General features: G+C 35.9%; 3 protein-coding genes across 3 annotated transcripts, besides 1 other annotated feature; 1 reads left to right on the forward strand and 2 right to left on the reverse strand.

Annotated features, from left to right (window-relative positions):
• Positions 1 to 544: 544 nt before the first annotated feature.
• Positions 545 to 14983: part of a mobile genetic element that runs on past the window's edge.
• TVAGG3_0135540 (uncharacterized protein) lies at positions 584 to 1270 on the reverse strand (the record flags this gene model as incomplete). The annotated part of the gene is made up of 1 exon (XM_051224103.1): positions 584 to 1270. The coding sequence occupies one exon, from the start codon at positions 1268 to 1270 to the stop codon at positions 584 to 586; it is 687 nt and encodes a 228-aa protein (XP_051109089.1).
• TVAGG3_0135560 (uncharacterized protein) lies at positions 11680 to 12082 on the reverse strand (the record flags this gene model as incomplete). Its single annotated transcript, XM_051224104.1, has 1 exon — positions 11680 to 12082. A coding segment is annotated over one exon (403 nt), but the record flags the coding sequence as incomplete, so codon positions are not given.
• Positions 12464 to 12862, forward strand: TVAGG3_0135570 (uncharacterized protein; the record flags this gene model as incomplete). The annotated part of the gene is made up of 1 exon (XM_051224105.1): positions 12464 to 12862. The coding sequence occupies one exon, from the start codon at positions 12464 to 12466 to the stop codon at positions 12860 to 12862; it is 399 nt and encodes a 132-aa protein (XP_051109091.1).

Genomic DNA, 14983 nt, shown 5'->3' on the forward strand with positions numbered 1-14983 from the left:
AGGCAAGTCGAGCAATCTTCTTTATTGACCCTATGTAAATTGTGATATTTCTGATGCAAACTTCCTTTTTTTGCCAAGGTTTCAAGTCGATCTTGGTATCATGTGAATTTTTAAACGTGCATTAATATTAATGCCTGTTTGTTTTAAATGTATTTTTATATTGTTATTCATACATGTAACAAAATAATATGTTTTTCGGGAACAAATTTTGAATTTTTTTTATTTTTTAAAATTATCGATTAAAATTCGTTTCATTTGTAGTAAACAATGCGCACATAAGATGATGTGACTTTAACCTAAGAGTGTATTTAACATAAAGCAATTTTTCAATGTGAATTGATGCAATCCTATTCAAATTTATATAGAACTCATAAAGCAGCTAAACCCAATGCACTATGACCCCATGCATGTGCATTGATGAGCTTATGCTAACAGTTTAAGTACAGTATACATTGTGCGTCGCCTGTAGCCTACAGCTACAGTCACCGACACAATGAAAAAAGTGACAGAAAACTGACACCATACGGGCGCGCATATGTACGCATATATGTGTAAAAATAAACGTTCATATGTAAACTAACCTTTATTCACTAGCAGGGGCTGATAAATCATAATCGTCGAGAAGTACGATAGGTGGTCCCACAGGTTTAATCTGTATGGAGAGGCAAACGTGACGTAAGAAGCATAACACTGGTTTCTCAGTATATTTAATAGACTCTGCTGTTGGCTTAACTGTAAGCTTATATGTAATAGGTGAATTAGATAACTGACCCTGTTGGAATGTATAATCAGTTTCGCAAGGGAATCCACATAGGTAATGACCTAAGTCATTTGACTCGATTCCAAATTGAGGGACTGATGTGGTTGTGATAGACCTCATGACATCATAGTTGAAGCCAACAGTATCGTTATTATTGTTAGTGGCATTTGCCTGCATCTCATAGAAGATTGGATCATTAGATGCTTGAGCCTCAGCGGGTATGTTACCATATGCTCCACAGTTCAATTGAATTTGTTCAAACAATGGATTTTCATAGGTAGTGTTATAATTAGGTGTTTTCTTAAATAGTGTATAAATGGTGTTCACATATAATGGAGTAAATGCTGCCGTGAATGTACAAGGAGTTCCTTCACCTTTAGCCATTGAACCATCCATAGTAATGCAGTCAATTCTTTTGATTGGGAAGTTTAGAGTCTTTGCCGAATATCTTGCCACCAAATCACTATAGATGTTAGGGTCCAAAGAGAATGAGTTACAGTATGTAATCATTTCAAAGAAGTTTGCATTCTTCTTAGTGAACTTAATAAACTTGGTACCAAATGATATCGTACTCTTATCGGCATTCCAAGTTACAGTATCAATAACTTTGATACCTTCATAGATAGGAGTGAAGTGATTAGTGATTGGAATATAGCTTGTAACATTGGCTTGCATGTTCGGTAATGGTAGAATATCCTGATAACTTAATGGTGTCCAAACCATACCAGCAATACTGAACTTAACCTTAAGTTGTAAGTTACCAGCAAACGCTGGAAGGAATCTAATGTTATTAAGTATTAGGAATCTTCTTAGGTCAATCTTGATTGGTATGTGGAACTTTAATGTAGTTGCACCACTAATTGGTTTATTGAACTCAATAATCTGTCCAGAACGAACTGTATCACATCTATTGAAAACATCTTTATGTCTAGCCTTACTAAATACATCAACTTTCTTAATAGCTTCTGTTGTAGATGCAGTAGAAGTAATGTAACCTTCTTCTCTAGCATTATCTTGTGTATAAACACTTTTACCATTAGCGATTAATTGATATGATTCAACAGCATAGAATGAATCAATGTATCCCAACCAAATTGCTGGAAGATGTGCACATGATTTGCCACCAGCATATTTAGTATCAATTGCTTTAATTGCTGTAACATTTGATCCTGTAGGAGCTGTCTCAACAGCTCTTTCTTTATATACTTCACCATCATATTTAGGAACTTTTTCATCAGCTGGTTCAGTTTCTGTTGTAATTATGCACTCACCATCGACATAACCACTAATGAACGTATTATATAAGTCAATCATGTTCTCACCAGGTGGTGATATGTTAAATGTAATATAACCGTTATCAATAGTATTTGTCGGCATAGCTGGCACTTTTGTTGGGACATATCTATGGTTAGTATCTCCAATAGGAACTGCCCCATCAACTTGATCGAAATAATATCTTACTTGTCTGATGGAATCAGCAATACTGTATGTATTGAGGTTATCGTTCAACATCTTTCTCAGCTATAAAAAATTTACAATCTTCTTATTCTTGGGATTATTCGTCTTATTTGTGGCTGAGGTTTAGGAGGTTCTGGTTCAGGCTCTGGTTCATCATCGAAGTGTATTCTTTTCTCTTCCATTGATTGAACATATTCTTGATTCTCTTTAGTTTCCTTCTCACGTTCAATTGGGTCCATGTTTGGTTCATTAACTACACTGTTACGTTCTAATATCTTTGTCATCATCTCTAACAACATTTTATTAGTATATGCTTGTTCTTCTTCTTTCTTCTCATCAACTTTAGGAGCTTCTTGAACAACAGGAGCTGGGGCAGGAGCTGGTGAATTCAATGGTGCCTTTCTCTTTCTAACTTGAACTGAACCATTCTTCATATGACAAACATAATATAATGGATGTTGTATTCCTTTAGCTTCATTCAATATGATTGATTGCTTTTCACTTGGTGAAAGTTTTGACGTCATTTCTATCCTAATAAAATTTTTTACTCCTAACAAAATGACTGAGAATACTTTCGACAGAGAAGCACTCAAGAATGAACTTCGTGAAGAAATACTTAATGAACTCAAACCAAAAGAACAAACACAAGAAGAGAAACCAGCTAAACCAAAGCGTAAACTCACAGAGAAACAATTAGCTGCATTAGCAGCTGGACGCGCAAAGAATCCACGAATGATTGCAAAGAAATTGAGAGAAGAGGAAGAAGCTAAGAAAAATAATAAGTAAGTGTTTAGAACTTTAACTTACGTTCAAAAGATGACTTCGTTGAAATAGTGAAGTCCTTATTTTTGTTGAAGCATGGTTTCGAACCAATGCACAAGTCAAAGGTTATCTCATCACCTTCATAAAGAGATTTGTACAATTCCACGATGCTATATTTTTCCCCAACTTTCTCAGGGAAGAACAAACCTTTCTTCTCGTCATAATGTACTTGTATCGCATCTGGGAACATTTGGTTTGCAGTAAGTGCAATTACGTCCTGTGTGATTCCCTTCATTCGACAGTGGAAAGCAATTTCCTTGAGGTCATTGGTTAATTCGTCGAGGTAAGTCTTCTTTCCAACGAATATAGATCTTTGTGCCTTAGACATATGTCCTGCAGTAATCTCTGCAAAGTCTGAATGAAATTGACCCAGTGCTTTTCCAATGAGTTCTCTGTTATACCTTCTCTTGTATTCTTCTGCTAACTTATCTAAGTCCTTCTCATACAAGTGTAAACTATCTGTATCCTGATAGAACAACTTCAAGCCCAAATCTTCTGCTGTGAAGAATACTTCATTCATGATTCGTTTGGACATAGAAAGGATTGAAACACCTAATGGACAATAGTTAAAGTGACGAACGATAGGTTTAAATGACTTTACACATGAAAGTTCGGAATCGGGGATGAACTCTATTGTCTGTATGTCATTATAGTTCTTAATGATATAGTCAGTGAGCTTATTGTCCTTGATGAAACGAATCTTTTTGTCAATGGGCTTTAATATCGTCTTACCATAGATACTGTTCAAAAGAAGTTTGATGATCTCTTGTATCGGATTACCTTCCTTCTTATACTTAGCACGTAATTCGAAGAGCTTCTTAACTTCATTCCTTATTGTCATGTCCCTTTTTCCATCATAATAGTATCCATCAATGACTTTGCATGAGATCTCTTGGAACTTGATCAGATCTTGAAGCGTAATGTGGTCTACGAACATCTTGCAGCATGTATTGGAACTTCTGGCAACATGTAAGTCAGGGTTGATGTCAGGATTGACGACAATCAATGGGAATGCTGAGTTCTTACCGATCGACAAGATCTCGATCTGACAGTAAAATCCTGAGATGAACTTTTCCTTTGTTGGTTCAGCTTGGTCATCATCAAAGAGATGCTCCAACAAGTATTCACTGCTCTTCATCTCTTCTGTCATAACTTTTGGAATTCCTTCTAAACAGTAAAGTCTAGCAATTGCTGATGGATACAATGATACAGCATCGAAGTCAGTGATGAGTTCTCCTTCATTGTATTGCTTCTTGTTCTCAGCTAGCATGCATCTTCCTCCTTGAATACACTTGGAAATATATTCACGAGGTTTTCCTGCAAGATCAAAGAGATTACCGTTCTTCCAATATACTCTCTTCTCAAAGAGTTTGTTTGAGATAGAACTTATTGAAACATAATCATAAGCATCTATTTCAAACTCAGTCATGAGGTCATTGCGGAACTTAAGAAAGCCATCTCGTAAAATGCGTACATCTTGACCGCAATAGAATGACGAATAAACTTCCATGTCAAAGTGTTCATCATCAATCTTGCAATCTTCAATCTTCTCAATGTTCTCATTAAAAGCTTCAATATCTTTGACATGATTCATGGCATCATCGATGTTACCAACTTTAGTTGTATTAACTAACTCTTCCGTGTAGTAATTATATGGGAAAACTTCTTTTTCACCACTAGTGAGGTGAAACATTTCAGGGAATCTTTCCAACTTAGTTGAGATGATTGCATAAGAGTCTTTGAAGCAGAGAAGTTTTCCTTTGTACTTTCCTTGTATCTGCATCGTTTGTGAACCTTTGATGATTGGAGTTCCTGTAATCTCTTCTAACTGAGACATGAGAAAAGTGACATCGTACGATAAGTTGTGGAAATAAACTAAACTCTTATCTGGTAAAGCTTCGAGGAATTTTGACGCACAGTCACTTCCCCAAATTGATGTATAACCATCATCGTCATCTTCCATGAAACAAATGTTGTATGCTTTGTGAATGTTTCCATCAGTTGATGCTTCGAAGTCAGCAAAGAAAACATGTTCTCTTGGGAACTTCATGTCTTTCTTCGTCTCTGAACTCCAATCTTTCTTCATCCTTGCGCAATAACGCTCATTGTATGTGAGGTCAATCATTTCTTCAAGGTTCTCATTATACATCGTTGTGAAGTATGTGCAAAGTTCTCCTGTTCTAATTGGTTCGAAATAATTGTTAGCAAACAAGAGTTCAATGACTTTTGCAAGTGGTGTAACTAACTTTGAGTTAATTGCATACCTTGTTTCATATCTTCTGTTAACTAACATCTTCTTCTCTAAAGTCCAATCCTTGCACAACTTACAAACATCTTCATAGTTCTTGATGAACATTGAACTTATTGGAAGCTTTTCGTTCAACATGTAGTGGTCATACATTAATAAAAGTTCTACTGTCATCTTTGGTTCTTCATCTGGTTCATAAGTATATGAATGATTTGAATACTTCTCGTTGTATTTGATGACATGGAACCTTATTCCTGTTTCTTTGGCAATAACCTTAATCTTTGACATTGGAAAATCTTTGACACGAATGATTTCCCTCATATGATTAATTGTTGCTTCGTCAACACCAGCTTGAATACAAGCGTAGATGAAACATGAATCTTTCATCATCTTCTTTGCTGTCTCTGCATTAAGTTCGTTGAAGATCTGATACCTCTCTAAGTTAATAGGTAATTTGCATGTCCATGTCCAAAGCTGACCATTACGTGACCTGTTTCTCTTCTTTGAATGGTTTTGTTTGATGATCTTGAGTGCGATCTTTTCTTGACCTGCTGCTCTCATCGTATCTAACATAACTTGTTCTTCAGCTGTGAGTTTATATGGTGTGTACGTTCCTTTTCTCAAAGCAGAAGCATCAACATCTGAATAAGCTGTATAGTCAAAGATCTCGATCTTCCTTAACGAAGGAATACTACAAAGGAAGAAGTCATAGTTTGATTCAAGGACTTTAGATGCTAATTCTTGTACTTCTGCTATTGGAGCTTCATTAAGTAACTGATGAACTAATGATCCCATTGTATTGATGTTCAAATGACGCAAAATGTTTCTCTTCTCATCAAAGTCGTAATAGAATGTCCACTTCTGTTTGAAAAGGTCTATCTGTCCAATGAACTTTGCCATAACTCTTGGAAACATCTTGTTGAAGTAATCTTTTCCTCTTGGACTGTATTGGTCAATGTTAAACATAATGAATCTTTCTCCTGCTTTAGTTATTGGGTCTAACCATTTCTCATCAGGAAGTTTTTGACCATTAATGTTCTTAACAACGTAAAAGGCATTCTGTATTTCTTTGTATGCTAATTCGCTCTCATCAATCTTTGGTGGAGGGTCTGAGTATATTGGTTGCATCTCCATTAACGCTCTATTATGAGATCTCTGATCGTGATCTAAAGCAACTGGGGAATTTGAAGCTGGAACATTCATGATACCATTGTAGTCATCATAGAAGCTCTTAGCATTCTTGAAAATATCTGCTACACTTCCTGTACCTCCTTGATTCTTAATTGCCAGAGCTAATTTATTGGTAATGTCTTTAGCTTTCTTAGGCATTTTGATCCCAAACATATCAAGCATACCTTTCTTATCTTCTGGTGAAAGGTTATTAACTAATCCTTTTATAGCATTGAGCATGTTGGTCTTTTATAACCGATAAAAAAATATACGTTATTTTTTTTAATCGTCATCGTAATCATAATCGTACGAAGATTCTGTATCATCATCACTGACATCATTGGTTTCTCTAACTTCTGGCTTATCTGGTTTAATCTCTATCACCATAAACATTGGTGACAATAATCGAACAGGCTGATCTTGGAAGTCAACTAAGGTAAACGTAACATTAGTTAGTTCCCATGGAAATGCATCTATCCATGGTGAGGATTCCTTACATATAAGTGGTTTACCAGATATCCAGAACTCATTGATGTTATAACATGTAGATCTGTACATGATCTTTCTTCGATCATCAACTTGGTCAATATTATTGAACCCAGAGATGACAGACATTGATGAACGAAGGTATAACTGATACCCGAAGTTGAGCATAGGTGGTTTTGGCATTTGTAGATAATAATTATGTACAATAGGTAGTTCTATTCCATATGCACCTAAAATAAGATTTGCTCTATGTGAAGCATCTTTTAAATAGACTTTATGTCCTTTGTCCTGTGACGTAAATATAAGTTGATTCGTAGCACTCAGTGAAACTGTTACATTATGTTGACCTTTTTTCTTGTTATAATAATCAAACTGTTTTGTTACAATCTCTTGTAGTTTTGATACAATAGTATCCATATCAAATGAAAGAGCTGACTTAAATGTACACACCTTTTCTTCTCCATCTTCGTCTAACTGTAAGACAAAATAATCTGTTTCGTCACAAACAATAAAGTTCGCCATAGTACTGACACTTTTTACTCTCATCTTTATCTTACTTGGATGCCCCATGTTAGGATCTGCTTGAAACTGTATTGTCCCGTAGTTATTAGGATCAGTCGATTGTAGATAATACATCATTTTTATATGTAGTAAAAGAATGAGTGTTGTTCCATATGCATATGAATGTTATAAGTCTAGCGTACTTCAATATAAAGAATATACTCTCAGAATTACTGATAATGCTTTAGTCATACATAAAGAAGGTGCTGATGAAGACATTACCATCGGTCCTGGTATATTACCTATCGAGCAACCAGATGGTACAATTGTTGAAACAGACTTAAATCAATACCTTCAAGCGTTACAGAATCGTGTGACAAAAGTAGAGAATAATTACTTAGATGCTCCATTCTTCACAACTGATAGAGATTATATGTTTTCATGTATGGCGAGTAATGGTTTGCAAGAAACTCGTGAGGTAAATATTAATGAAGCATTAGAGACTATAATATATCATGTTAAACGGTTATTATCGATTGACCATGGAGTTCATTTTGACCCAAGGTCTACACTGTTCAATATACCAATGATTGAAAACAGTCAATTAACATTTAAAGAAGATACATTGTATAATGCTTTAAACGCAGCATTTGCTTATATATTAGGTCATGAACAAGTACAAAATAGTGGTATTGCAATATACTTAGATAAAGTTATGTTAAAGAAACCATTGACATTCACAGAAGATGGTCCAAAAGCAACTGGTATTGTTGGTGATGGAACATTATTGACGAAAGAATACTTAGCAAGTCATGTCGGAGAATTTTTCTCCACTAATGATAGCATCAGTACAACACCAGAAGTTATTTTATTGAAGAAACCAATCACATTTGATGTTAAAGGAAAGACAAAAGCAACTGGTATAGCTGGCGATGGAGTTCTTCTGACTAAGGAATACTTGAAGAAAAATATCAATGACTTCGTTGAAATTGTCAAAGATAAAGAATCTGGTCTTAAGTTCAACCCTTTATCATTCATCTTTGCCATAGCAAACGCCGGTGCTACTGCAGCCTCATGGATATCACTCCAGAGTCAAATAAATGCTCTTTGGGCTTTTGTTGAAAGTCAAGAAGGTATAGATACTGTTCTTGACACTCTGGGTAATCTTGGTCCAAATCATAAAGGAGGTTTTGTGGATGGAATAAAAAATTTAGTTGAAAAGACTAAAACAAGTTTCCAGAAGATAACTCATATAGAAAGATTCAGAAATGAAGGTTATATGGAACTTGAGAGTTTTGATGTGACTGGACCTTTGGAACCAATTCCAATGCCACGTGATGCTAATGATGAAGAAGAGAAAGATCCTGGACCAAAAACAATCATTTCTACGTTAAGTACTTTGTACCCTGATTTTGTGACCTTAGTGAAAGTTGCTAATACATCAAGAAAGAACAATAATATTATATGTCTGGTACTGATGACCTTACTGATTATCTTTATCTCATTCTTGCTGAATTAGCGAAGAAAGTTGAGGAGAACAAAAATAATGGAGGAAGAACTGCACTTAAGATTGCAGACAAAGCTGACAAAAGTTATGTTGACGAAGAGATACGTAAAGTTGCATCTAAAGAATATACTTTATCACAGTCTGTCATACTTAAGACAATCAAAGGTCCAGAGAAAGATATGTACCCAGGTGATGGTACAACAGTTAAAGTTAATGAAAGAGTTTCATTCCCATCTGGTATTGATGCAAAAGAAGTATATATTAATGGTGAAAACATCAATACAACATTGATTCCTTTGAAAAATAATGAGTTCACTGAACCTTTGACAGTTAAATCAATTCGTTCAAGAGAAGACAAACCTGTTATAATCAATAAAATAGGAGCTGATAATGACCAACCAGTTCAAATCAAGAAAATAAGAGCTGATGACATTATCTTGAACTATACTTTAGGCTCAAGTGCTCCACAAGAAGATCCTCATATGAGTTTAACAGAGACCTTGCAAAATTTGAATGGTACTGCATATAATATGTCTATGAGTTATAACAACTTTAAAGCACATGAGTTACCAGTTCTGTTAGACAACAAAGCAGACAAAACTTATGTTAATGAACAGATCTCAAAGATCTCTAATGCATCTGTAAACAATGGAATACCTGAAAGCATTACAGTTAGCTTTGGTAATAATGATATGGGTAAAGTTGCAATATTTATAAATTATAACATTGGTCCATCAGAAAAAGGTCCAAGTTACTATACATTGAGTCATGGTAAATCTATTGAACTTGTGTTCCACAAAAAAGATGGAACAAACTTAACTATTCATCCTGGAGATACGTTTGAGTTTTATTTGAACGATGTCACCACAGTAGATTATACTTATAGACCTTCTAACATGTTTGACATGATGTATCCAATTGGTTCTATATTTACATCAATGAGCTCAACAAGCCCGCAAACCCTTTATGGAGGTGTTTGGCAACCGATTGTTGATCAGTTTCTTTACTGTTCTAACTCATCAATGGACTTTGGTGGTTCAAAGACTATCAGAGTTGAAAACCTTCCACCACACTCCCATAGGTTCAGTGCAACAACATCTACTAATGGAGAGCATTCACATTCAATGACAAAAAGAGGTTATACAAATCTTGCAGCAGGTTCTGATAGACAAGGTATGAATAGATATGATATCACAGATGACCCTAGAGATGTTAGTACAGGTATTTTCTGCGGATCTGCAGGAAACCATACTCACACAGTAGCTGGAATCACAGATGCAACAGGAAAAGGTCAAGACTTCTTACCACCATTTATGACTGTATTCGCTTGGTTCAGAGCTGCTTAACTCAAGATCACGATCACAAACTGTTTCTCAGTATGAATGAGTAGCTCTATTTTTACATCATTACTGAAGTATTTCTTTTCTTCATCAATGACAGAAAGAATGTTTTCATCATCTTTTAAAGATCTTACCAAAGTTAGATCTTCATCAGAAAATCTCAAAGAAAGACTCATTTATGCACTAATAAAAATATAGCTAATTATTTTTTTATCTGAACTTTTTATCGGGTATATAAAGATGTCTGAACATCATATAAAGTTCTTTAAGATCCAACAGTTTGTAGATGAAGTGAAGAAGCAAAATAAAACAGCAAAGAGACTACTTATATGCTTACCACAAACATTATGTCAAGGAAAGTATGGTTATAGTGCAAGTCCGATCATGATCTTTGTCGATAAGCAGAAATACACAAATGAAGGTTTAGCTAATTTACTCAAGTTTGAAAAGATAGCTATAAACATTCCTGACCATTTCTCAGCGAGAATAAACCTTGACAAGACTAAAAGTTATTGTTTATATGTAGATCTCACGAAATCAACAAAGAGTAAAGACAAAGAATATAACCCAGTTGAACTTAAGACAATGGGTAAGAACTTACTCAAAGCTGCTATCAAACCTGTCGAAGAGATCGACATTGAGGATGAAGCAGAAGAAATAGATGTAGATCCTGAAGTGTTATAAACGATAAAGTTTATTTTTGGAGGAAGATGGTGTCAGACCATTTGATCTGGCATGCTTGTTCTAGGTAATTGCAGAAACCTGGAAAGATTGTTATTGGTCTGAGTTTCATACTGGTCTCTCATCTCTCCATTGAAGCAAGTAAATTTACATGAAGAGTTCGTCTGGATTCTCAGGCTTTGGTACACACTGATCGAAGATCTGTATGACCTCTTCATGACCGTACTCCCTCTGGTCAGACATGAGTGTTAAGAAGAACTTTTGCATCTTCGGACCAGGTTTAGCATCTATGCAACGAGTGGGTCTCATTGACATTTTTGTCACTTTTATTTGGTCGAATGGAAGGATTCGAGTTCATGCCACTTGACAGCAAAGAAGGTGCAGAAGAGGTTGTTGTTGCTGCATTCTATGCGAGCTCACACGTTGACGCATTCCGAACTTACCAGGATGACCTCGAAAAAGAAGGTCGAAAGCTTGGAAAGATCCAAATGTTGCTTGAGTTCTTCCGTGGAAACCTTGCACAGAAGTATGAGAAGAAAGAATAAACAACTAATTATTACTGAGCTTAGCTCATAAATGTAAGTTTTTACTCTGATCAGATCTTAGATCTCGTCGGGACAAGCGGAAAGGATAAAGTCCATGAGCTGGACTTTTGTCTTAGTGAGCGGTACTGCGGTCATGAGTAGTTCGCGCTTGTTTGAGCCACTTGGAACGCGACCCTTCCAATTCCTCATAGATCTCAAGGCAGAGATCGTGAAGAACTCAAGGACAAAGAGTCTTTGAGACTTGGTAAGGAATCCCTCATCATCTCTTTCATCCTGGAGGGTCTTTGTGGATGCAGTGGACTTGATCTCGTCTTCCTCGATCGGATCATTCTCATAATCTTCATCACCCTTCTTCCTAAACGTCATCTGCTCTCTCTTGTAGTCGTTCCTGAGAGCATTGAGTCCAGCTTCAAGATCTTGTGAGTTCTTTGCAGGTTTATTGAAAGTTTTCTTTTCCTGCATTTGCTGTATAAGCTGGGTTTGCTGTTGCATCATCTGCATCATCATTGCCATCATATCTAGTGTTGGTGATGCTGGAGCTGGTGTTGTACCATCTTGGGACATTCGGTCGTCGGTTATGTCTTTACAAAAGACTGCTTTACAAAAGACAGCTTTACAAAAGACAGCTTTACAAAAGACAGCTTTACAAACAGCTTTACAAAAGACAGCTTTACAAAAGACTGCTTTACAAAAGACAGCTTTACAAAAGACGTCTTGACAAAAGACAGCTTTACAAAAGACTGCTTTACAAAAGCATTTTCTCACAAAATTGAATACTTTTGCTTTACAAAAGACGTCTTGACAAAAGATTGCTTTACAAAAGTCTGCTTTACAAAAGACGTCTTGACAAAAGATTGCTTTACAAAAGTCTGCTTTACAAAAGATTGCTTTACAAAAGTCTGCTTTACAAAAGACAGCTTTACAAAAGATTGCTTTACAAAAGCCATGACTGATCTTCATCCAATTTGTTTAATCGAACTTAATGAAGTAATTTCTGCATATCTCCTGCATGTATTTGGAAACGAGAGGATAAGACAACTCACCAAGGTTTCCAGACGCCAGATCCAAAGACTTGAATCAACTGCAGGAGTAATCCTAAGCTTTGAAGAAGGATTAACCAATAAGAAAGATGTCATTGACTCCAAGCGTGAAAGCCTTGCTGCTTTCTTACGCAAACACCCATGGGTCGATGTTGATCTCCAAACTCCTTACCAAGGACTCGTTGAAACCTTCACGACCTACAGACAGCTCCTTGACAGACCTGAGCAGAACCTTCTGGTCGAACGTGATGGCACATTAAGCCCTACAGACGAGTCAATCCAGAGAGAAGAAGCTCAAGAGTAAAAATCTGACATTTATACTTTACATGACATTTTTTTCATGAGTGTTCACGTTAAGATCAATGATGAAAACATGACTTCATGGGAAGATATCATTGATGACATAGAGAATGACCTTGATGAAAACATGATGGGAGCTCAAACGTCAGTTAAGGTCAAACTTGGTGAAGTTCAAGAAAAGATCTCCGAGATCAATGCAAAAATATCTGCTCTTACAGAGGTTGACGTTTATTACAGAAGCTTGGAGAGAACTTTAAGCAAACTTGAACGTCAGAACCAAAGTCTCATAGTTGTGCTCCAGAAACTCAGTCTCATGCGTAAAGCATATAATGACTACCTACATGTAAGAGACTTACCTTCTTATTCTACTCCAGATCTCGACTTTTCCGATATAAGTCCAATCCTTATTGATACAACACTTACGATAGCAGGGATGCTTCCTACATATCCAGAATATGATAACTTACCTCAGCTCTTCGAGTATCTCAAGAAAAAGTTCATGATCTTATTATGCGAGACCATGAAAAGACGTCAAAACCAGAACAGAACGAGAACAGAGCTTACTAATAGACTTATTATATAATACTAAAGAAATAAAGGAGTTTTTATTCTAACTTTGGTATTTTTGGGAAGAACTGATCTGGATCATATTTGTCAACCACAGGTTTTGGTATCAAAAGTCTCTCTGGTTCTTGGACGGCTGGTACTGGAAATGGTTCCTTTGGTTTCCTAGCTTTTGGGAGATCTAAAAATTTTCTTGGTCTCTTTCTTTTGTGTAAGTGTTGTCCATTTTTATCGACAACGAATGTGAGCTTTCCGTCGTCAAAGATGAATGTCGTCGCTTCTTCAGTTCCCTCATCAACTATTATCTTCTTGATCTTTCTCTTCTCCATTAACAGAAAAAGTGACATATATTACTTCATTATTTTTCTGAGTGTTAGGATTAATTAAACCTCTATCTATAACATGCTTTCTCATAGAAATTTCTCTCCATATCTTTTTGTCAATATCTCTATAAGTTCTTCTGTATAAGATTTATCACTACTGAAGTAAATAGATGGATAATTAAGGACATCAAAGGTTTCTACAGTATCTTTAAGAGTCCATTCATCTCCATACTGTATAGAATAAGTATGGAAGTATGGAGGATCACATATAAAGAAAACATTGGGAAGATCTTTATACTCATTGAAGAGTATTCTCCAATCTTTATGAACAATAGTTAAACCTTCAAGATAGTCATCTATGTTTTCATAAGTTAGTATATCTGAGGTATAACACTTTCTTCATTAATGTGTCAAGATCATAGTATTTGTATGCTCCAGAATAGAGAAGACGTGAACATAATGTATCCCAGTCTATGTATGGAGCTTTACTTATAACTTCTCTGACGATCTCTTTCTGATCAGTAGGAATTTTCTCATCTGGCTTAACATTTATTCTCTCCTTAAGTTCCTTAAGTATTTCATTCGTGTCATGAATGTGTTTCAGTCTATCAACGTAGTTATCATAGTCGTTAGCTATGATCGTTGCTTTTGGGAACATAATATGCAACAGATGAGAGATATAGAGAGAACCACCAAAGAGGTCAACGAAGACATAATCCCCTTTGATGTCTTTGAGTATGTCGATAAGATCTTTCCTGATCTTCGACTTATTACCTATGAAAGGTAAAGGAGGTTTGGTAAAAATCATTTATATGGTAATAAAAATAAGTGTTTACTTGAGACAATAACCTCTGTTGAGTTTGTAGAACAAGATCAGAAGTACGATCAAGTTCAAAACAACACAAATGGCTAGGATTGCGTTACCAACAATCTTTGTCTTTTCCCAGCAAGACTTCTTCTTTGGTTCATGTGCTGCTTCGACATCACTGTATGGCTCGGACATTAACTTAAAAAGTGTCATGACCACTTCATTTTTGATGAAGCCAACAGCTTATGTCCACTTCCTCCCAACACTTGAGGAACAAGAGAAGGTCATCATTGAATACCTTCAAGCCACTGAGAAGCTCCAAAAGCTTCAAGATCTCCGCGAAGAGTTCAAGTCCCGCTTGAAACAGGAGAACTTACTGCAGGAGTACATGCTCATTTGTACCCATTACTAGATGGCTCCCATTTACCAT

This window comes from Trichomonas vaginalis, chromosome IV (assembly GCF_026262505.1).
Source record: "Trichomonas vaginalis G3 chromosome IV, whole genome shotgun sequence".
NCBI lineage: Eukaryota > Parabasalia > Trichomonadida > Trichomonadidae > Trichomonas > Trichomonas vaginalis.